The 21,694-nt window shown below is 37.7% G+C and overlaps 2 protein-coding genes and 1 long non-coding RNA gene across 9 annotated transcripts in view; all 3 read right to left on the bottom strand.

Annotated features, from left to right (window-relative positions):
- Window positions 1-4,503, bottom strand: part of LOC145824599 (uncharacterized) — a 33,866-nt gene extending 29,363 nt beyond the window's left edge. The window contains exons 1-2 of the long non-coding RNA XR_014366393.1: window positions 4,472-4,503; window positions 4,326-4,352 (exon numbers count right to left, since the gene is read on the bottom strand). This is a non-coding gene — a long non-coding RNA (uncharacterized LOC145824599). The remainder of the gene's footprint in view (window positions 1-4,325; window positions 4,353-4,471) is intronic.
- The window catches only part of LOC145824600 (uncharacterized), a 150,406-nt gene that overhangs the window by 115,107 nt on the left and 13,605 nt on the right, over window positions 1-21,694 (bottom strand). The window lies entirely within an intron of this gene.
- Window positions 4,932-7,679, bottom strand: LOC145788755 (V-type proton ATPase subunit C-like). 5 transcript variants are annotated; one of them, XR_014366389.1, is made up of 5 exons: window positions 7,570-7,679; window positions 6,579-6,720; window positions 5,969-6,092; window positions 5,413-5,478; window positions 4,967-5,119 (listed from the first exon to the last, which is right to left on the bottom strand). XR_014366389.1 is itself a non-coding variant. In XM_082924675.1 (3 exons), the coding sequence occupies exons 1-3, from the start codon at window positions 7,674-7,676 to the stop codon at window positions 6,024-6,026; spliced, it is 318 nt and encodes a 105-aa protein (XP_082780801.1). In that variant the 5' UTR covers window positions 7,677-7,679; the 3' UTR covers window positions 5,548-6,023. The 5 variants fall into 5 exon arrangements, 1 of the variants encoding a protein (XP_082780801.1); XR_014366391.1 differs by having other exon boundaries at window positions 5,413-5,466; XR_014366390.1 differs by having other exon boundaries at window positions 5,413-5,459.

The raw sequence follows: 21,694 nt of genomic DNA, 5'->3' as shown, positions 1-21,694 counted from the left end.
AGTGCTCCCCTCAATCATTGGTGAAACACAGACAGCATTCTTGGGAGGGAGAAATATTCTGGATGGGGTGTTTATTGCTAATGAAGTAGTGGATGGTTGGAAGAAGGCCAAAAAACAAGGGTTGATTCTCAAATTGGATTTCAAGAAAGCTTTTGACTCTATCAACTGGGAATTCTTATTTTCTTTGATGGCCAGTTTTGGTTTAGGGGATAAATGGATTACCTGGATGAAGACATGTGTCTCTACAGCTAGAATCTCCATTCTAGTGAATGGCTCACCAATTGAGGAATTTTCACCCCATAGGGGCCTTAGACAGGGTGACCCGCTCTCTCCTTTTCTATTCAACATTGTGGCGGAAGGTCTTAACATTCTTCTAGTCAGAGCCCTCAATTTTGGTATTCTCAAAGGGGTAGTTGTTGGGTCTAACAATGTTATTATCTCGCATTTGCAATTTGCCGATGATTCAATCCTTTTTTGTGAAGCTGATAGTGATCAATTGGTATCCATTAAAAGGGTTCTCAGATGCTTTGAAGTATTATCCGGTCTAAAAATTAACTACCATAAGAGTGTTGTGTGTGGTGTTGGTGTAGATGAAGGTTGTTTAAACACTTTTGCTTCCCTTCTCAATTCCAAAGTGCAGAGTCTTCCATTAAACTTTCTGGGGCTGCCTCTATGAGCAAATCCTGGAAGGAAATCTACTTGGAAGCCTGTAATTGAAAAAATCAAGGCTAGACTGTCAGGTTGGAAGAGAAAACTGTTGTCCTTTGCTAGTAGATTAACTTTAATCAAGTCTACTCTATCTAGTTTACCTATTTACTTTCTTTCCATGTTTAAAATGCCTGAAGGAGTGGCTAAGGAAATAGAAAGGAAGGAGTGGCTAAGGAAATAGAAAGGATAGAGGCTGCTTTCTTATGGGGTAGTAGTGATCTTAAAAGGAAAGTTCATTTAGTGAAATGGGAGGAGATTACAAAGAGAATTGATCAAGGGGGACTAGGCATTAGAAGGGTCAAAGATGTTAATGTCTGTCTCCTTCTCAAATGGTGGTGGAAGTTTGGAATTCAAACCAATGCTCTCTGGAGGTCAATTGTGTGCAGCAAATATAAAATTAACAACTCTTGTTGGCTTCCTCCTTTGAGTCCCTCATACAAGCATTCTAGAGTCTGGAGGGACATTCTCTCACTTGGGGCTCTCAATAGGCCTATCTTTAATTTCTTTGTGGGCAAATGTGGCTCCAAGGTTGGGAATGGTATTAGAATCATATTTTGGTTTGATAGATGGTGTGGTGGCCTTTGTTTGAAATCTTCTTTTCCTCTCCATTTTAATTTGTCAACTGATAAGGAAGGTTCCCTTAATCATTATTTCACAAGGAGGTCAAGTCCATTTGTTTGGAATCTCCCCCATAGAAGAGAGCTTTATTCATGGGAATTGGTTGAAGAGGTGAGATTGAATGCTCTCTTATCCTCTGCTCCATCTCTGTGTTTGGATTGTGAAGACTGCTTACTCTGGTGCACTGATTCTGGTCATAGCTTCTCTGTTTCTGCTCTTTATTCTCACCACTCATCTCTTTTTGGCCCTCATCTCAATGTTACCAAATTTGTTTGGAACTCATTATTGCCCCCCAGAGTATCTTTTTTTACCTAGCTAGCCTGGAAATCTAGAATCAAATGTTCTGACTTTCTGCTCAAGATTGGTTCTCTTGACAGCAATGCTCCACCCCTCTGCCACTTTTGCAACTCTGAGGTAGAAACTGCCCCCCATGTACTGCTGCATTGCTCTTTCTCTTGGTCAATCTGGTCAGTAGTTATTGAGGAATGGGGTCTACATTGGTGTATTCCTAAGTCTGTAGATGGTCTGCTTTATTGGTGGATGAGTTAGAAATTCTATAATTTTGACAGACTAATATGGAGAGCAACCCCCTTAATTGTACTATGGTCTATTTGGAAACTCAGAAATGATTGTGTATTTTCTAATGCACAACCCACTTCTTCAGGATTGCTAGACGTTATAAAATTCAGATCTGCCATTTGGCTCAAAGCTTCCATTAAGGAATTCCCATACTCAGTTGATGATCTTGTCTATAATTGGAGACAGATCAGGGGTGGAGCTTAGTGCTCTGGATTCTGTTTAGAGTGTGGATGTCTATGTACAGCATTTGAGGTCAGTTAGTTTTGGGAAGTCTAAATCACAAGTCTACTATTTCTGCAGTGTCTTGCTCATATCTGTGGGTGCCTATCTGTGTTCTATCTGTGTACTGGTAGTTCTGTGTTGGGAGCTAGTTTGATCTATCTGTGTACTGGCAGTTTTATTTTGGTCAAAACACATGCCCTGCCTGCTATTATGTTTTGGTCTGTAGGTGCCTCTGAACAGTTCTGTTTTGTGTTGTTGAGTGCTGGTTCTACTGGCAATTCTGTTTGGCCAAAAAACATGCCCTGTCTGCTGTTTTGTTTTGGTCTGTGGGTGCCTCTGCAGTGTTGTTGTTCTGTTTTTGGAGGATTGGGAAGGCTATTAATCTATTGCAATGGTGGAGGTTTACTATTTCTGCAGTGTTGCTGTTCTATTAGTCCGTGTACTTCCAGTTAGTTTGTCTGTTTGATGCTTTCATTTATTCTTCTGCTTCCTTTTGTTGGTGCCTCACCAACTGGGCGCTTGGAGCTTCTTCTTAGCTCTAAGCTCCTTTTTATTGATGTAATATTTCATACTTTGTATGTTTCATCAATAAAGATTTTGTTTAGCCGATCAAAAAAAAGAAATCAAGTGTAAGCTCAATGCTAGCATTTCTTCCTCTTCTCTTATGCTTTAAATGATGAAAAGCATCATGAGCCATGAGGTTGCTATCTTGGATGAGGCGTCCCAGGATAAAAGTTGCTTGATTAGGTAAGATTAGTTGGTACAAAAACTTCTTCAAGCGGTTGGCTAGCAGTTTTGTAATGATCTTCATTATAAAATTACAAAGACTAATCGACTCATATTGGGAGAGCTTTTCAGGTGCAGCTACTTTGGGAATTAGAATGATATGGCCCCGTTTGTTTTGGGAGATAGAATGGAGGGGATTGATAGTGAGGGGATTAATAGTGAGGGGATTGTTAGTGAGGGGATTGATAGTGAGGAATTGTTAAATTATTTTTATATAAAATAATAAAACAAATAAAAAAATATAAAAAAATAAACATTATATTTAAAAAAAAATCCCAATATAAAAAAAATAAAAAAATTTCTAATCCCCTCATTATTTTTCTAATACCATCTCTACCTCTTCCTTACCAATCCCCCTTCCTCCTCCTTACTAATACCAAAGGATTACTAATCCCCTTCCTATCTCTCAAAACAAACACATCATTTTCAATCTTCTCCTCACTATCAAACCCAATCCCCTCCCCATAACCCCATAACCCCAAACAAACGGGGCCATGGTTTTTAACTATCAAGTCATGATATCTTTTAGAAAAAATTTCTTGTGTGTAATTTTATCACAAAATTATAAAGTTTTCACGAACTTATATAAGTTATTTTATAAAAATGTGTAAGTTGAATACAAATTTTCCTAAGTCTTAAGTTTTCACAAACTTAAGCAAATTTGTATTTAACTTACACATTTTTGTGAGATTATTTATGTAAGTTCGTGAAAACTTACATAAAAACTTACATAATTTTGAACTTACACGAATTTGTATTCAACTTATGTATTTTGTGGTATTCTTGAAGTTTTAAGATTCCCTTAATTATTTTTGAATTTTGCATATATAACAGTTGAATTATCAAGTCATAATTATGTGTGGAATAAAGAATATATAATTATTTTTAGGTAAATACTTTAGGCGTGTTTGATTTTTAAGTTATGTCATTTATGAATTTGATCATCACAAATGGCTTGACTCAATACTATAAGAGTCATAACTATAAAAAAAATATTGAGTTATAACCAAACATCACATAAGGTATAACTATAGAACTCTTGAATCATAACTAAAATAATGTCATAAATAATGTCACAATGTGTCATAACTAACAATACAGTAAGTCATAATTAAGAGTACAAAAATCGTAACTAAAGGTGCATATGGTACACACCCTAAATAGAGTGTGTATCATAGAATTTCCCTTATTTTTAACATTGTTAATCAATGTTCTTAAGGCACTCGTTAATCTAACCCTATAAACAAAACTAAACAAAGTAAGAAGATTCATTTAAGGCTAAAACATAAAATGCTCCTACTTAATGTCTCCAAATATATGGACCTCAATAAATATATTTCACAAGCAACATTGCTAACCCAATATAAATAAAGTGGCAAAAATAACAAAACAACGAATTAAAATTGACTTACAGAATTTTGTGCCTCGATATGTGACTCCTGCAACGATATCAAATTCATATTGTGATTAACTTGTAAACTCTCAAAAGTTAATAAAAATTAAAGAAAAAAGGAATTTTTCTTCTTTTGCTTTGTGGCTTCAATGAATGTGAGCTTACCAGTAGTAGCTTGTGATTGCCTAACAATAAAGATAAATGATGATATCACTACTAAAAAAAACACTTTTTGCGACCGCTATAAACCGTCGCAAATAATAAAAAACAGTCGCAAAAGACTTTTTGCGACGGCCCATGCGACGGCAAATGGGGGTCGCGAATATGGGGGTGGCAAATACTTTTTGCGACGGCAAAACAACGGTCGCAAATTATTTGCGACCACCTAAACTACTTATGGCGACCGCTATTTTGCCGTCGCAAAAAACAAAGAAAAACACTAACATGATCTTTGGCGACCATCTTGTTACCGTCGCAAAAAATTAAAAATAAAAATAAAAATAAATAAATAAATAAAAGTGTAGCGTTAAGCACTCTAGGAATAACAATGACAAGAATTCAGACAGTATAGCATTATAGTTTTATTGAACATTCTATTTGAGTATCAAAATTTGAGCTACATGTAAAAGTTATTACAACTAAAAACTTGGAAAAAATTCTTTTATGAAAAAAATACAATCCAGAACTGGCCAATCTTCTCATCAATTTTCTTGCTCAGGTGTTTCTCCACTCTATCAATGAACTGGCATAACACCTTGTACCCATATTCATCAAAATCATTTCAGCAAACACTTCCACCAATGCTTTGGCAACCTATATTTTATGCCAACCAAAATGTCACAAGCAACAAAGATGAATTATTTCACTATAAAGGTGAGGGCAGAAATCCTTCCAGATTCATGGGGTTAATTTTTGGAGCGCATGTGCATGTGTAAGCAAGCACACACATAATTATTCTATGTCACATGAACATAAGAAAGACTAGAAAATATAACCAAAATTCTGGTTATCAGAACAAAAACAAGTGAAACAAGAAGGATTGCGGGAACTATAATATGTATAATAGAACTACTAGTGTAATCTATTGCCAAATTAAAAAAACCAACCTTTATTGGGTTGATCCTCATTTCCCTCAGAAATTCAAGTTATCAACCTGAAAGCTAAGGAACTTCCTGTCAATATAGCACATAAGAGTAGAATCTCAAATGCATACTATAACTAAAATTACATAAGTTAATGTGCAGCTGTCAAGGTATGTATATAGCTTCGCTAGAATGTACAAATATCGGGCTAATCTAAAATTTGTCTATAGGATTTTACTAGCATGTGACAGGTACTAGTGGAGTTGTCAAAAAATAAAAATAAATAAACAAAAGGGAAAAAACAATTAAATAACTACTGGTATGACCAAATTGAAGTACCATGTGTGGTTAATTTTGACAGCAAACGTCATTTTTGCCATTTGGTATTAACCCCAAGGGGTGTTCATTGTACCAAATCGAACTTCAAGGGGACTCTCTGTTTTTTGACCTAACCACAGAGGGGTAGAGTGTAATTTACCCAAAGATAAATAATTTCATTTCATTATCACTGGTTTGATCCAATTCCAAATATTATGAAGAACCACCTAACACCGTTAGAAAGTTTTACAAAAAATAGTACCTCCCCATAGCTGCATAGCACCATTGCAAAGAGAGTTTCTGAGTGTTTCCTGATCTTACATTAATTTTTCTAGCTCCTGCTTCCGACTCTCTTGTGTTTCTGGATTATATTCAAAGTCACGAATCTGAATCACAAGCAAAATCAAATATGCAATACATAAGAAGGCACCTGCTATTGAGATCGTTATATTTGACATATTATTCATCCACTTATCTCACCAGAGAATAGGAGCTAGAAATTCTTGAATTTCAACAAAACAGAAGCTAAAATTGTTATCATAACAGGCATCAAAAAACACAAGGGCTGCTTGAGTGACAAACTCACTTGAAAACCTCTGCCGCGTGCCTTAGTTCTAAAGTTGTCAGCATCAAAAAAAAAAATAGTAATACATTCCATTACTTCAAACATTGATACAATACATGACCAAGAAAGATGGCACTTCTGAATTGTAAAATATGTAACAAGCACAATTCTCTAATCCTCGGTGAACTTGCCAATTAAATCTGTGGTGTAGCAATTAAAGCTACCATGCAATTTCAAATTCAAATAATAAACTGACAGTCATGATTACAAAATAAGGTGACATCATAAACAACAAAGGGAATTTTACCACATAAGCGGTGAGTGTCTTGTAGCTTGACAACCAATCTTTCTGTGAGTATTTAGGGACAATAGCAAGGAGGGTTGTCAAATGCTCTGTTATGATGATATCCTGAGGCTTCACTAAATTGGACAGATCACAGACAGCCAAGCTGGAATAAGAAGAAGTTCAAATCAACTACAAAATCTAGACAAAGTATGTATCATGATACAATTTGATGTGTCAACCAAAATGAGGTCCTAGTATCTTTAAAAGGTCTGTAAATCAACAATTTCCCCACCCACCGATCCTTCATTATTACACTAAAAACCCTACAACATCACCACACCCTATCCTTACCCCAGTCCTTTCCCCAGCAAGCAGTAGAACCTCAGATCTCCAAGAATTGTCAATGCTTGTCAAATGTCAACATAACATTAATGTAGTAGCCAATTCTATTTTCCACCGAAATGTGCAGAAGAACAAATATATTAATTATTTCTATTCTAGTAACAACAATTTTTTAAAGAATTATTCCAGTAATTTCCATAATACTATGTCAAGGTAGAACCAAATTTAATCTCTCAGTTAGCCTTTATCACAAGTAATGTCTATAAAACCACCACCCACCCTACCCCTCCCATGAAAAAAATTCGAATTTTAAACAACAATTCTAAAGTAGAGCATAAATAATGGATAATCCTATTGTTCTACGTAAAAAATGCCAATGTGACCACCCAGTGATCACCAATATCAATTTTTTAGTAGTGATCACCAATATCATCAACTAGCATCTGAAACACAAAATCGACAGATGAAGTGTCAAGCTTCAAATATTTCATTTCATCAATTTGACCAAAAAAATAAAAACCTGAAAAATGTTACATTAATAACAAATTAATGGTCATGTGACGCCTAAACTATTAGAATCTGCAAATCCAAATTAGAAATAAATAAAGAAAGAAAGAACATTCAAGCATACAACACATAAAATGGGAAAATCAAAGAAAAGGTACTTCACTTTGAAAGAACAGAATCATGTGTTGGATCGTAAGGATGGTCCTTGGAAGGAATCTTCAAAATTGCTGGAATTGGATTGTTGTAGCTATCTACTAAAAACTTTATCATGTTTACAACCTGAAGATGAACATTGTTACATTAGACAATGTTTTATCCACAGAATCAAATGACAAATGAAAAATCACACCACCACAAAAAATAGTAGTTTGCCTCCTTCCCAACGTCTAAGTAACTTTTACCTTGCCCCCTTCTAAAATTTCATCTTAATTTAACTCCATTCTAGTATTTCCAATTAGTCATCTATCTAACTCTTAGATTTTTTTCTTATCTTATCTTACATTTTTTCTGGAAAAGTACCCAAAGTAATTGAGAATTGCATTTGGGATCAAACTTTTCTTTGTGTTAGTGGTGGTAGTGGTGATGGTGGTAGCATTCATGGAGTGGTGGAGGTGATGGTAATAATAGTGGAGGTGATGATAATAATAGTGGAGGCATTTAAACGGTTACTTATGTTCAAATCATTCAAATTCAATTTTAATTAAGTTTACAAAGTATAACTATTAATAAAGCGAGTCATGTTTTGAATTTCAAATTTTAAGATTTTCCTGAGATTTGCACAGAACTAAATCAGGTTTATGAGATATTTATCAAATCTCAAAACACTTCACAACCATTGAATTATGTTTCAAGATTCCTATGATCTAATTACAAAAACAACAGAAGAAATTAAGGATAAAAGATCCTTGGTCAATTAATCCTTACCTTTGACAGGGATGTAATCCTATGTTTGATCCGTTAAAATGACTAGTCACTTTTGTATGATTCATTGAACCAGTAACAGATGACAATCTTAATTTTGGCATAGCTTTCTCTGCTTTTTGCAGCAAATATTGCAAAGCCAATACCCAAATCTCTTTACCTTTCCACACAAACAGGGCAAAGAAGAAAAAGATCACCAGTTTTCTTGGTGATGGCACTTCATTCACCCCCCCGGTCACCCTCTCTAACTTCACAAACCACTAACCATTAAAAACACTTCCCAATCTAACCCCAAAGTCAGTCGCCCTGATTCAGGATCAGATATGTATCTAAGAATATATTATGGATCGTACCAATGATAATCAGCTAGTTCTAGATCACAACATAATAAATATAAAAATTTAGAAATTCCTAAAATCATTGTATGATGGCAAAATTGGAGTCATATCATTTTGATGACTGAAAATAATCAAACATATCCATCAAACATAATTCTTCATCAATAATCAATCATTTTGGAGCCATTTTTTCATCAAATTTGAATCTGATGAAAAAATTGATGAACAATTGGAGATGCACAACCAAGAGAGACAAAACTGATAAAATTATAAAGCATTATGAGAAATCCTAATGAATCTAACCTCTGAGAGAAACAAAGAACTTCGGATACGATTGCCTAGAGTTGGAAACTAACCTGCTCAATATGTCCTTGAGGAAAATAGAACACGCGCTCGCCTTCACGAGGCACTATCACGAGCAAACCAGCACAGGTGCGCTATAGCTTAGGTGTAAAGCATTGTTTCGGGATCCACTGCACCAAGAAGAAAAGAAAGAAAAAAAATACTCAAAATCAGAGCTAGAGATCACTGTAAACTCGCCGGAAAAGCACCGGAATTACAGAGAGAGTTGAATCGATGAAGATATGTCAAACATTAGAGAGAGACAAAGAGAAGTGTTTAGGCTTACCGATTGTGAATCTCGATTATGATTCGATCGAAATCTGCATCAACAGCAGATTGAAATCTTCAAATCTTCGTCAACAATCGATCATAATCTTCAAATCTTCATCAAAGTGAGATTCGAGCGAGAGAGACAGTGAGATTTGAGTGAGAGTCAAGCGAGAGACAAATTTTGAGAGAGAGAGGGATAAAGAGTTCAGATTTGGGAAATAAGAGAAAACGGCACATAGGTCAAGTTTTACTGATTTGGTTTTTTTAATTTTAATTTATTTATTTTATTAAGTTAAGAACATGATTTGGTCAAGTAAAATGGAATTCTCATATAAAAAATGATTTTTTGCGACGGTCATATAATCAGTCGCAAAAAAACAGACGCAAAAAGGTGTATTTCTAGTAGTGTATGGTGCTCCATGTGGGAAGTCCTTACCTTTATATATAGAAACAAATTGTATTATTGAAGGATAAAAAGAAAAGCAGAGAACAAATTACTCACTTGCAATCTGGTTTAGAAAAAGAATAAATTACTTGCTTGCAATCTAATTTAGAAAAAGACATAATAAAGTACTTCCTTGCAATCTAGTTTTGAAAAAGAGAGCAATTTAGTACTTGTTTGTAATTTGGTTCCTTACATTCATAAATAGGAAACAAAAATGTATCAAAGAACCCAGAAATTATGAAAAAGGAACAAATTACTTGCTTGCTATGTGGTTTAGAAATCAAAAGTTGGAATCCTTCACTAGGTGATATATATCTTACATGGAGATCTTTTGGTTATTTACATGTGTATGGGTTTTTTAATGTTTGGTCACAAGTTTTATTATTATTATTATTTAGAAAAAAAAAACTTTTTATCTTCAAAAGAAAAAAAAAGAATTTATATTTAAAAAAAAAAAAAAAATGAATAAGTGCTGGACTCATCATGATTGAACAGAAGGCTTATTGAATTTGGAACATATTATTATTAATTTTTATAGGGTTCTAGAGTATATGCACTATGCCCACTATAACATATAAGAGTTTTAGAAACTAAATATTTTGGTCTTTAAAAGTGAAAATTTTGTTGTGAAAGACATTTAGGGACCAATTTCTATCGTCCTGAGGATAATCGCTAAAAGATCGTCTAGAAAAGTCAAAAAAAAGGTTTTTAGAGACAAAATTTTGAAAATGTCACTAATAAATAGATTTATATGAACAAAATAATTTGGTCTCAAAATAGTTTATTTTTTGAGACAAAAAATTTGGTCCCAAAATGATAATAATTCATCACTAATGTCCAATTTTCGTTGCTAAAAATATAATGATGATACTTTTTCGTAACAAAAATATTTAGTCCCTAAAAAATAATTTTGTCCCTAAATTTTGGTCTCTAAAACCTTAATTTTTTGTAGTGACCATTGCTATGTCAAATGTAAAATGGAATAATTTCCAAGACTAAAGGCAATTATTTAATCAAATGGATTCTTCAATAACAAATTTCTTTGAAAAGAAATGCGACGATAGTAAGTTTGGAAATTTTATAATACACACTACAAAAAATAGGTATATTATATGCTCAATTATGAATTTTGTAATAATTTGTGTTGTGACTAATTGTGTTATTTTATTTTTTATTTTTTTATTTATTTTTTTGATTTGAAGAAAGGTTACTGCATTAAGAACAAGAAAGCAGTACATCAGCACTAAGCAAGCACAACAAAGGTGCAGGTGGAAACACAACCCAATTACAAGATAAAACATGAGAAGCTAAAGACTTTGCTACCCAGTGGGCAACTCTATTATTCTGACGCCCAGTCCAAGAAAAAGATAGACTTTGCAGAAGAGCTAGGCCGCGGATGTCCATAATCAAGGAAACACACTCCTACGGGGGAACAAGTTCTGAGACACACAGGTGAATAACTGATTGATTATCACTTTCTAAGAGGGGGATTTTCGTAATCTCGACTTGGGCCGCGATTCTGGCCGGGCTGAATGTGGTCTAAGCGTATTTGGCCCGAGCCAAGGTGAAGCTTGCTCGGCCGAAGTCCAGACCAGAGTTGGCCGAGAAGATCCTCTACCAGCTTGTCTTCTCTTGTTCGCTCTTTTTAGCTCGGTGATCGTGATCTGCCGCAGACCGGCCTAACTTGTCTGGAGTACAGTCGCACTGGAGTACTGCTGAGCTCGATTGTGATGGAGCTCGGTGAGTGGCACTATTGAGCTCGATAAGTAGCTCGGTCGAAGGAGGCTGAGATGATTGTCTGCCGATCCGGGTCTTATGGTTGCACATGTAGCTCGGCGGAAAGGTCTCCCTTGGACCGGACTAACCTATCTGGAGCTCGGCTGTACTGGGGTGCTACGGAGCTCGGTTGTGATGGAGCTCAGCGAGTGACATTGTTAGGCTCGATAAGTAGCTCGGTCGAAGGAGGCCGGGTGATGCCGCCGGGCTGCCGAGTTCCAGCTAATGTTGTCTGGCAGTTTGGTTAGGTGGTGTTCGCTAGATTTGTGCTGACGGATGGGAAAGCAGCACCACGTGTCAAGAGACTAATGGGAGCAGATTTGGAGTGCAGAGAGTATATAAGCTTGACTGCGCCCCCCATGCTGGGGATGGATCATTTTGTACGAAACACTTGAATGCTCAACTCTCTCCTCTCTCTCTCTATAGCCCTGAGTGTGTGCTAACTTGACCGTCGAAGGGGTTTTCCGGCCACACACCGCCGGATAACTCACCGCCGTTGTGTTCGCAGGTCGATCGGACAAACGAGGAGCTTGGTAGAAAGGAGTACAGGCACGCCGAAATATTTGCTCCCCGTACAATTGGCGCCGTCTGTGGAAATCTTGATAGACAAAACCTTGTCTTCCAAGCTCATCTGATCGCCTCCCATGGCAAACAACGACGAGATACCGTTGTCGGCCATCGACGGAGTTACCCCGGAGTCAGCCAGACGAAGAGATGGACTCCCCGCCATTCCTCCCATGGAAAACCTGGAGACTTCCCCAGGAGGACATGCAAGAGACGCGCAGGATAAGTGCGGAAAAATTTTCGGTCATTCTCGGAGCCTAGACGGACACCGGCGGTGGAGAGAATCACACGCCAGATGTCTGGAGCACAAGTTGAGGGACCAAGACGCCGTCATCCGAAGAATAGCGGCAGAGATGGAAGATCTCAAGCGGCATGTCAAAGGGAAGGGTGTTGCTGGAGTGCGAGACCACAGTGAGCGCACCCAACCACGCTGTTCAGGCAGTCAGAGCCAGAGGCACACTCCCTCCCTTTCGATCACCAGAAGTTACAAGGTTGGATATTCCGACGCGCTTGTAGAGAAGTCAAGCACGCAAGATAATACCTGCATTCCCTCACGTCCGGCGATGACATCGAGGTATTCCTACTCTGCTCGTTCAGAGGACTTGCGGGTAGTCTTGAAGGAGCGGGTTCGCCGGCGAGAGAACCAAAGGGTGCCGGCGTTCCAGCGGCTATTTTATGGCGGTCACGCCAGTGAAGAAGTCCTAATGCCACCACCGCGCCCAGCTGAGCCCCTCATTCTAGACACAGATTTGGCGAGGCTAAGCGCCACTCCCTTCTCCCTGGAGATAGAGATCCCACTGCTCCCAGCGGGCTTTCACCAGCCCAAATTTACGCTCTACGATGGAAAGACCGATCCATACATGCATGTAAGTCACTTCCGACAGGTCATGGCCAGACATAAGCGGAATGAAGCTCTTATGTGCCTTACCTTCCCGTCAAGCTTGGGTGAGCTGGGCTTAAAATGGTTTGAGAGGCTGCCGGAGGGAAGCATCGAAAGGTGGCAGCAGTTGGCAGAAGCATTTGTGACTCGTTTCAAGACCAACACCAAAACGCCAAAGGAGGTGGACCACCTTCTCAGTGTAAAAATGGAGTTGAGCGACACACTCAAGGCATACAACTTCGGATACTGGGAAACCTTCAACGAGATTTTAGATTGCCCGATCAACCTGGCAATCACCCAATATAAGCGCGATCTCCCGGTCGGACATAGGCTGCGGGACTCGCTTACCATGAACCAGCCGACATCCATGGGCCAACTAATGTAGCGTATCAATGAGCACATCCGAGTCGAAGATGATGCAGCCGTAGCTACCGTGACGGCAAGTCCGGTAGTAGAGAATAAGAAAGTAGTGCGAAAGGTTCACGTAGTCGGACAAGATAATGGCCATGCAAACCACCTTGGAAGAGATATAGGGAGTTCGGTTTTTGGAAGACGTCTATAAGAAGGCCGAGGAAAAGGGGCATAAAACTCGCAGAATGCGAATAGCCGATCCATTTTCAGAACATCGAACTCTGTCAATCTAAAGTTTTGTTCTTAGTTCTATTTTTGTAACCCTTTTTGGCATTGGCACAATGAAACAAGCAGACCATTTTCTTGAGAATTGTTGTATTTTTGCCTCGCCAAGTGGATTTAGTGCGGTCCAAGGGGCAACTAACAATCATTTTGACGGAAAAATCAAAATTCCTTGCAGGGCGGATTTTGTTCGGCAAGAGATTTGTTGATGGTTTTGATCAACTTTGGAATTCTTTGCCGGTCGGATTTTGCTCGGCAAGAGGTTTGTTGACGATTTTATCAACTCTGGAATTCCTTGTCGGATGAATTTTACTCAGCAAGAGGTTTGTTGATTGTTTTAATCAACTTTAGAATTCCTTGTCGAGCTGATCTTGCTCTCCAAGAAGGGAGTCGCGGAGCGGGCCTTGCTCGCCGACCTTGGGGTTCCTTGCCGAGCTGATCTTACTCGCCAAGAGACAAGTCGCGGAGCGGACCTTGCTCGCCTACCTTAGAGTTCCTTGCCGAGCAGATCTTACTCGCCAAGAAGGAAGTTGCGGAGTGGACCTTGCTCGCCTTCTTTGGAGTTCCATGCCGAGCTGATCTTGTTCGCCAAGAACAAGTCACCGAGTGGACCTTGCTCACCGACCTTGGAGTTCCTTGCCGAGCTGATCTTGCTCGCCAAGAAGAAAGTTGCGGAGCGGACCTTGCTTGCTTTCTTTGGAGTTCCTTGCCGAGCTGATCTTGCTCACCAAGAGACAAGTCGCGGAGCGGACCTTGCTCGCCTACCTTGGAGTTCCTTGCCGAGCTGGTCTTGCTCGCCAAGAAGAAAGTTGCGGAGCGGACCTTGCTCGCCTTCTTTGGAGTTCCTTCCCGAGCTGATCTTGCTCGACAAGAAGCAAGTCGCGGAGCGGACCTTGCTCGCCTACCTTGGAGTTCCTTGCCAAGCTGATCTTGCTCGCCAAGAAGGAAGTTGCAGAGCGGACCTTGCTCGCCTTCTTTGGAGTTCCTTGCCGAGCTGATCTTGCTCGCCAAGAAGGAAGTTGCAGAGCGGACCTTGCTCGCCTTTTTTGGAGTTCCTTGCCGAGCTGATCTTGCTCAACAAGAAGCAAGTGGCTGAGCGGACCTTGCTCGCCGACCTTGGAGTTCCTTGCCGACCTGATCTTGCTCGCCAAGAAGAAAGTCACCGAGCTGACCTTGCTCGTCGATCTTGGAGTTCCTTGCCGAGCTGATCTTGCTCGACAAGAAGCAACTCGCCGAGCGGACCTTGCTCGCCGACCTTGGAGTTCCTTGCCGAGCTGATCTTGCTCGCCAAGAAGAAAGTCGTCGAGCTGACCTTGCTCGCCGACCTTGGAGTTCCTTGCCGAGCTGATCTTGCTCGCCAAGTGACAAGTCGCGAAGCGGACCTTGCTCGCCGACCTTGCTCGCCGAAATTGACTTGATTTCTGTGTTAGTTAGAATTTTTAAAATTTTATGGTAAGTTTAATTAAAATTCGATTCGGAACAAAATAATTAGAGTTAAAAATATCAAACGATTAGCCTTTAATTATATATCACTAACCAAGCCTATATAAGGCACATTGTGACTTAGGCCTTGAATTACACCTTCATTTTCTCATCTTCTTGACTTCAAATGTGGAGAGAGAGAGAGAGAGAGAGAGAGAGAGAGATAGTTGAGTTTAACAAAGAATTTAGCTTGGAAATTCAAGGAATTGGTGGTATTGAGCAAGACTTGCTAGGAATCAAGGGAATTAAGGCTTCTAGGTAAGAATTCAACCTTGTAACTTTGGAATTGAATCATTTAGCACATGAATCCAAAGAATTAAGTTATGTAATGTTAGAATTGGGCTAAAATGAAGGAATATAGATCATACTATGCATGCATGTTCATCTCGTCACAATTTGAATTTGATTTCAAACAATTCACTCACGCATGTGTTCATCTTACCATTATTTTGAGAATTCATCTTGTTTGATACCATTTTACATCAAATGTTCATGTTTTGGAAGTTTTGAAGTCAAGGCAATACATGTATGTTATGTTTTCAAAGAATTAAGTTTTGTTTTACACAATTGGCAAGCTTTTGGCCTTGAATTTGTGAAATGATTTTGAATTCCCAATGTTTTCCAAGTTTACACCTGTTTTCTCAAGTTTTTGGCCCAAAAGAATGAGTTTTGATGTGTTGAATTCAAGTTTGGAAGCTTGGAGGTGAATCTGGAAATTCCAGAATTCGACCTCACTGCTCGAGTGACAGATCTTGCGGTCGAGCGACTGATCCTGCACTCGAGCGACCACCCTTGTTTTTGCACTTCCGCTTGAGCGTAAAATGCATGCTCCCAGATGCTTACATGTTTTGCTGACCGCTTGAGCGACAAGAGTTGCGCTCAAGTGAGGACCTTTGTCTCACGCTCGAGTGAGAGTCAAGCGAAAAAATCAAGCAACCAATACTTTTGTAGAAGTTTGCAGACTGCTCGAGCGACTGATGTTACGCTCGAGCGACCACTCTGGAACCTCCACTTGAGCAAAGGAAGTTGCGCTCGAGCGAGGCCCCTGTTTTTAGCAAGTTTTGTTAAATATTTTCAAGTGTATTTTAGCATCCTCATTGCATCCTAGGCATTCTTAGGCCAAGATTAAGCCACAATAATGAGGATAAGACGTAGAAACACACTAAGAACGAAGGAAATGAGTTAAGTATTATCCGGGTGTGTGTTTCAAGTATGTATCTGTTATGTTTGTGTAGGTCACGCGTCGTAAGCTCTTTGATTTGTCTGCTTGGTTTGTCTGCCTCAAGAGCCATCTGTGAGTAATAACTTTGTAAAACTATGTTTACATTTAAGTAATTTCTTATATGATATGATATGACGAAAAATGCTTTGTTTTCTTACATGTTATGTTCTAAACCAATGAATGATTGCCCATATATATTGATCGAAAAGTATTCGTGGTATCGTTAGCACAAGGCCCTTGCCCGGGGGTAACAATACCGTGGTCTATGAGCACAAGGCCCTTGCCCGGGAGTAATAATACCGTGGTCTCATGGCCCTCTCTCGGGGGTAACAATACCGTGACTCAAGTATGCTACAAGTTCCTGGTACCAGAGGTTCCATTATGGGACTGACAAGTATGCTCTATAATGATCTGTTAGCGCTATTGGATGTACCATGTTTGATTGAGTATGAACTTTTATTTCTATTTATGATTCTAACAAGAATAAGAATATGAATCTGTTTCTTTTTTCTGAATCTAAAACTGGACATCATGCATTTAACCCTTTACTTTGTTATTATTTACTTGGCTCCCGCTCATTATTTATTTATGTATGTAGGCGATTAGGCACGTGACCAGGCTTAGAATTAAGGACCTGGAGTTTGGAGTCAGCTAGCCACTGTGCCTCCTAGGGAGGTTCCTGTTTTGAGAAGTCAAGTTTTGTGGATCAAGCCAAGAATTCGTTTTGTTTTGTTTTTGTCTATCCGTACACTAGGCTAAGTCCCTTTTGGTAATACTTGCACGGAGTTGCATGACTTATGTGGACTTAACGTCATATATGTATATGTTATTTAAATTTTTAAATTTTTGTCCCATGTATATTAGCACAACTTACTGGACTACGTATGTTTTATATATTCGCTTCTGCAGCCCCTAATTATATGTTATTTTGGTCAGAGGCCTTTGGTAATCCAAGGATTACTGGCCGGTTACGACGCTAAACCTATAGGGGCAGGTTTGGGTTGTGAAACTAGTACTAACCGGAAGGATCGACACCTAACCATGCAGGTTTCTGGATTTTCATTAAGGATACACGGGCCAACATAAATAACCACCACCGCACCTCCTAACTAGATTGATCAAGGTATTTTTTCTCAAAAATGATAAATATATAATGATACTAGGATTATCGATCCTAACAACGACTTCTCAAATCAAGGAAATTGCAAAATTTGTTACATGCCCAAGCTATTGGGATAAACATACAAACATATATACACATAGGCAACATCAGTAGGCATAAAGCCCTACATATAACAAATTTACTCTCTTAAGAGTCACTTATTTTTTTAAAATTATTTCTTTGAAGTCCTTCAGTTTCTTAATTAATTGCAATTCTAACCCTAGGACCAAAATGCATAGCCAACTAGAACCACGCAAACCCTAATCGATTTTGGTAACCTAGGAATCTATTCTAATACCCTAAATACTGATTAATTGACCCCCTAAATGTGGAATTATCACTCAAAAACTCTAGATTTTCTGATTGTCATCATGTTCGTCGGTAGATGATGGCCTTTTCGTTCGAAACAAGAATCCAAACCGAATTGGACTCTCTAACTCTAATTTAATTTAATCCTACACTAAAATAAGTATTCCAATTCATAAATTAAACCCAAAGTGCTCACATTTTTATTAAATAACACAATGAACCCAAACAAGTACTATTATATATTATTATATATCCTTGTACCCTAAAATCATTTTTTAAACATTATATTTTACAACTTTCAACAATTGTATACACAACAAAATATAAAAAAGTCCCTCAAATCTACCTCACATGACCGGACATCACCTTGAAAATATGATGAATGTACTTTTGAGACAAGTTTGCATAAATTATGGAAAATATCTTTGACTTGGTACAAACTTATATATATATATGTATATATGTAACTAGGTTGGTTTGATTAGGAGGAAAACCCTAACTAGATCATGTTTAGGAACCTAATTAAGGCCTCTAAACTTCCACTATTCCATTGGATTCAAACTAAATCGAAAACACCCCATTCAATTCCAACCAAAGGGCATTTTGGACCTTTCACACCAATTTTTCTATAAAAGCAACACCTCCCTTAGAATTTTATATACAAGAACACACACACACGCACACGCACACACGCACACACACTATATTCGGTTAAGAGAAAGAGAGGGAGGAGGGTGAGCTTGTGGAAGATAGGAGAAGGAAGAGAAGTTTGCTAACAATTCCAACAAGCCTCAAGTAAGCCACAAAACAACTCTCTCTTATTTTTCCTTTCAAATACATGCTCTTAGAAGTTTTAAACATTCATTTCAGATGTGCTTTAATGGTATTCTTATGTAAAAAATGAAAGGAGTTAAGTCTTGATTCTACCCTTCTTGTATCTCTCTTAAGCGGTATAAAACTACTTTTTCTATATCAATCTCTCAAACTTTCCAAAGGCACACCTTCACCTTAAATTTCTAAGTTTAATACATATTATTTAGCATGTTTTCATCACAAGAGAAGTGGAAAATTTTCCCTAGTTGGCCTCTTTTCTCACCAACTTACTTATTTTAAGAATTGTGCCAGAAAAATTTGCTTTACAGCCAACTTTCAAAAATTCTAGAAAAATTTGAAAAAATATTCTGGACCTAAATTTTATGTCAACATATTCCTTAAGGAGTTAGATTTCAAGGAAACTTGGTTTCATTGAAAACGAGTGGGCGGTTTGTGAGACAATCCGATTTTTGTAACGGTCGACGAATTTGGACGGAGCTGGAGTATTTATGAAATAACTAAAAATCTGGAAAAGGTATTCCATTTTTGAAAAATGTTCTGAAAACTAGATAAAATTTGCTAAGAACCATAGAAAGGCCATATTTGGGAAAAATTTGAAATAGTTCTTTTAATCTTGATCTTTAAGTGACTCTGAATCTGGAAATTTGGTTTACATTGGTGTTTTGTGCTCTTGACTTTATAAATATGTTTAATTATGTACAATCATGACTTAGTATGATATTATACATGTCATGGTTATGTATTTCTTTGTCCTTTGGTGATGCTTACACTTATGCAATTTATTTTATTCTCGTTTGTACTAACTAATTATAACGTTAATCCAACGGAAAACTTAATGGGGGTGGCTAATGGGGTTTCGATCATATGAGTAATATTATGAGATGAAGTTATGTTCAAATGGAATTGGTTAGTGGGATGCATCCCCTTTGGTAAGCTAAATCTTGCGCAAGTGGTTGTTTCGGAATCCTTGAATGGAGCAGTTGTATTCGGACCCTAGGTGGTTCGATGCAAGGAGGGATTTGGGAAAGGCCCATCATTACTGCTTCTTTTGAGGGCCTGCGGTTGGCGCTATGCGGTATATAACCATTGGTAGGCATCCGAGGTAAGGTTTGCAACAAAGCAGCAAAAGAGGGGGAATACCGAATAATCCGTATCCAATTCTTGGAGTTGGGAGGACGAAATCTCTTTGGGGGATTTCAAGACTACGAACAACTAACCATGTAATCTGTGTTATGTACTTCAATGGCATGACCCTTACCTCTATTTATTTATTTTTAGTTAGAAATTTCTTTGTTGTTTTATAAAGTCCATATTCTTTGGGATGTATTATTGTTGGAACTAGCTTTTGTAATTAAGGATTGTAATTATTCTATTATTATTACGTACTTATATTTCAACACCAATATAATTCCTTACATTGCCTATGAGACCTTGGGTCAATGCCTTTTAAGATATGTCAAAAGGGTAGTGCGCTATCTAAGAAAGCTGGATTTAGAAGGAAGGCTAAGTTGACTCCTTCGACAATCTAGGATCTTATTTGGTTATTGGCCATAGGACTCATTAGTGACTCTCCCTTGACTGTAACCCTTAGAGTAGATTTTGGGGCGTCACGCAAGGCCCGAATACCCCCTAGGCCTAATTTTTTAGCTCGTGGGCCAGCCAGACCCGAATTTTGACCGGAGCCCGCAAGGCTCGATATGGGCCGACCCAAGCCCAAGGCCAGGGTGGGGTGGTCCTAGCCAAATTTACGCCCCTAACTTTTAATTAGTTTTGATATAAAAAGTAACAGCAGCACTTTAGTCTAAAACACGCGGGGGCTTGGTGAATATGTTTGAACCATAAGGGATAAAATGCTCTAGCCCCCAACCACAAAAGGGTAAAATGTATTTAACCCCATATTTTGTGAGCAAAATTACAATTTTTGCATCATTAAACAAAAGATATATAATCAAATAAAAAAAATAGATATGAAAGTTTTGAAAGTTATACATTTTCTTATCACTGTTATCATTTTGTTAGTAAAGTTACGCTTTTGGTGTCGTTACACAGAAGTTATAGAACTTTTGAAATTAAATTTTTTTATATTAATATTATACATTTTGTGAGAAAGGTTATGAATGTTTTAGTAACCTACTAGATAACCTATTGAACCACTCATATTTTATGATGTGACACAATATGGTCCGCACAATAGGTGCTCGCCATTTGTTTACATTGTAGACTTTTATAATTATGTTAAACTTGTAGAAGTCGTTACATTTTTTCTGAACTTGCAGAGATGTTAGTGTAATTTACCATTTCTCCTGTAGATCATAAAAGACCATAAAATTAACACAAATGTTACAAATTTAGAAAAAATATGATAAATTACCAACAGGTCCTAATAGTTGGACTTTATTCCCATTAAGTCAACTCGTCACTGAAAATTGGTACTAATAGTCTTCCCTAATAATAGACAATTACTGACAGTTTTTGTAACATTTTTCTAAATTTTTCGCTAAAAATTGACAATTACCAACGTTTTTCTGAATCTGTCGCTAAAAATTGACAATTACAAATGTTTTTCTAAATTTGCAGCTAAAAACTAATAATTAGTGGTTTTTTTTTAAAATAAAAATATTGCTAATTATTACAGGACCTATTGTGTAATAAGTTGACCTACTGTGTAATAAGTCCACCTATTAAGATTTGCATGTAAGTCCAAAAAAAAAAATACTCATAAATTATCTAAAATTTGAAATCAATAGTTGAGATTTACTTAAGTTTTGCCCCTACAATTCTTAAATGTACACCATAGATTAAAAAATTCATAGTTCCTAGTCTTTTTCAAAAATTAAAATAATGAAGAGTAATGTTATATATCTCTCATTTTTATTTATTTACTATTTTAAGTGGCTGCTTCCACCATAAATAATTTTAGGGGGGGAAAAATTCTAGAGATTGACTTTTAAAACAAAATAAATTTTGAGTTTATAATTTTAGACACTCCATTTTGACCTCTTTAAGACTTGGGCACTTGCTTCCGAACACTCGATGATGAATGTTGGAATGTGCTATCTTACGAATTCCTCAGTAGGAGATCCGGGATCAAACTTTAATCTCTAACATAT

The sequence above is a fragment of the Camellia sinensis genome, chromosome 4 (genome assembly GCF_055761805.1).
Source record: "Camellia sinensis isolate YWXY chromosome 4, ASM5576180v1, whole genome shotgun sequence".
Taxonomy (NCBI): Eukaryota; Viridiplantae; Streptophyta; class Magnoliopsida; order Ericales; family Theaceae; genus Camellia; species Camellia sinensis.
This window is presented reverse-complemented; position numbering and strand designations above follow the sequence as displayed.

Excerpts from the sequence above, each read along its gene's own strand:
- LOC145788755 (XM_082924675.1), bottom strand. The coding sequence starts at position 7,676 with ATGATAAAGTTTTTAGTAGATAGCTACAACAATCCAATTCCAGCAATT. Across the intron at positions 6,721-7,569 it reads CATGATTCTGTTCTTTCAAA|CTTGGCTGTCTGTGATCTGT; the intron begins GTGAAGTACCTT and ends TTCTTATTCCAG. Across the intron at positions 6,093-6,578 it reads AGACACTCACCGCTTATGTG|ATTCGTGACTTTGAATATAA; the intron begins GTAAAATTCCCT and ends CTTGTGATTCAG.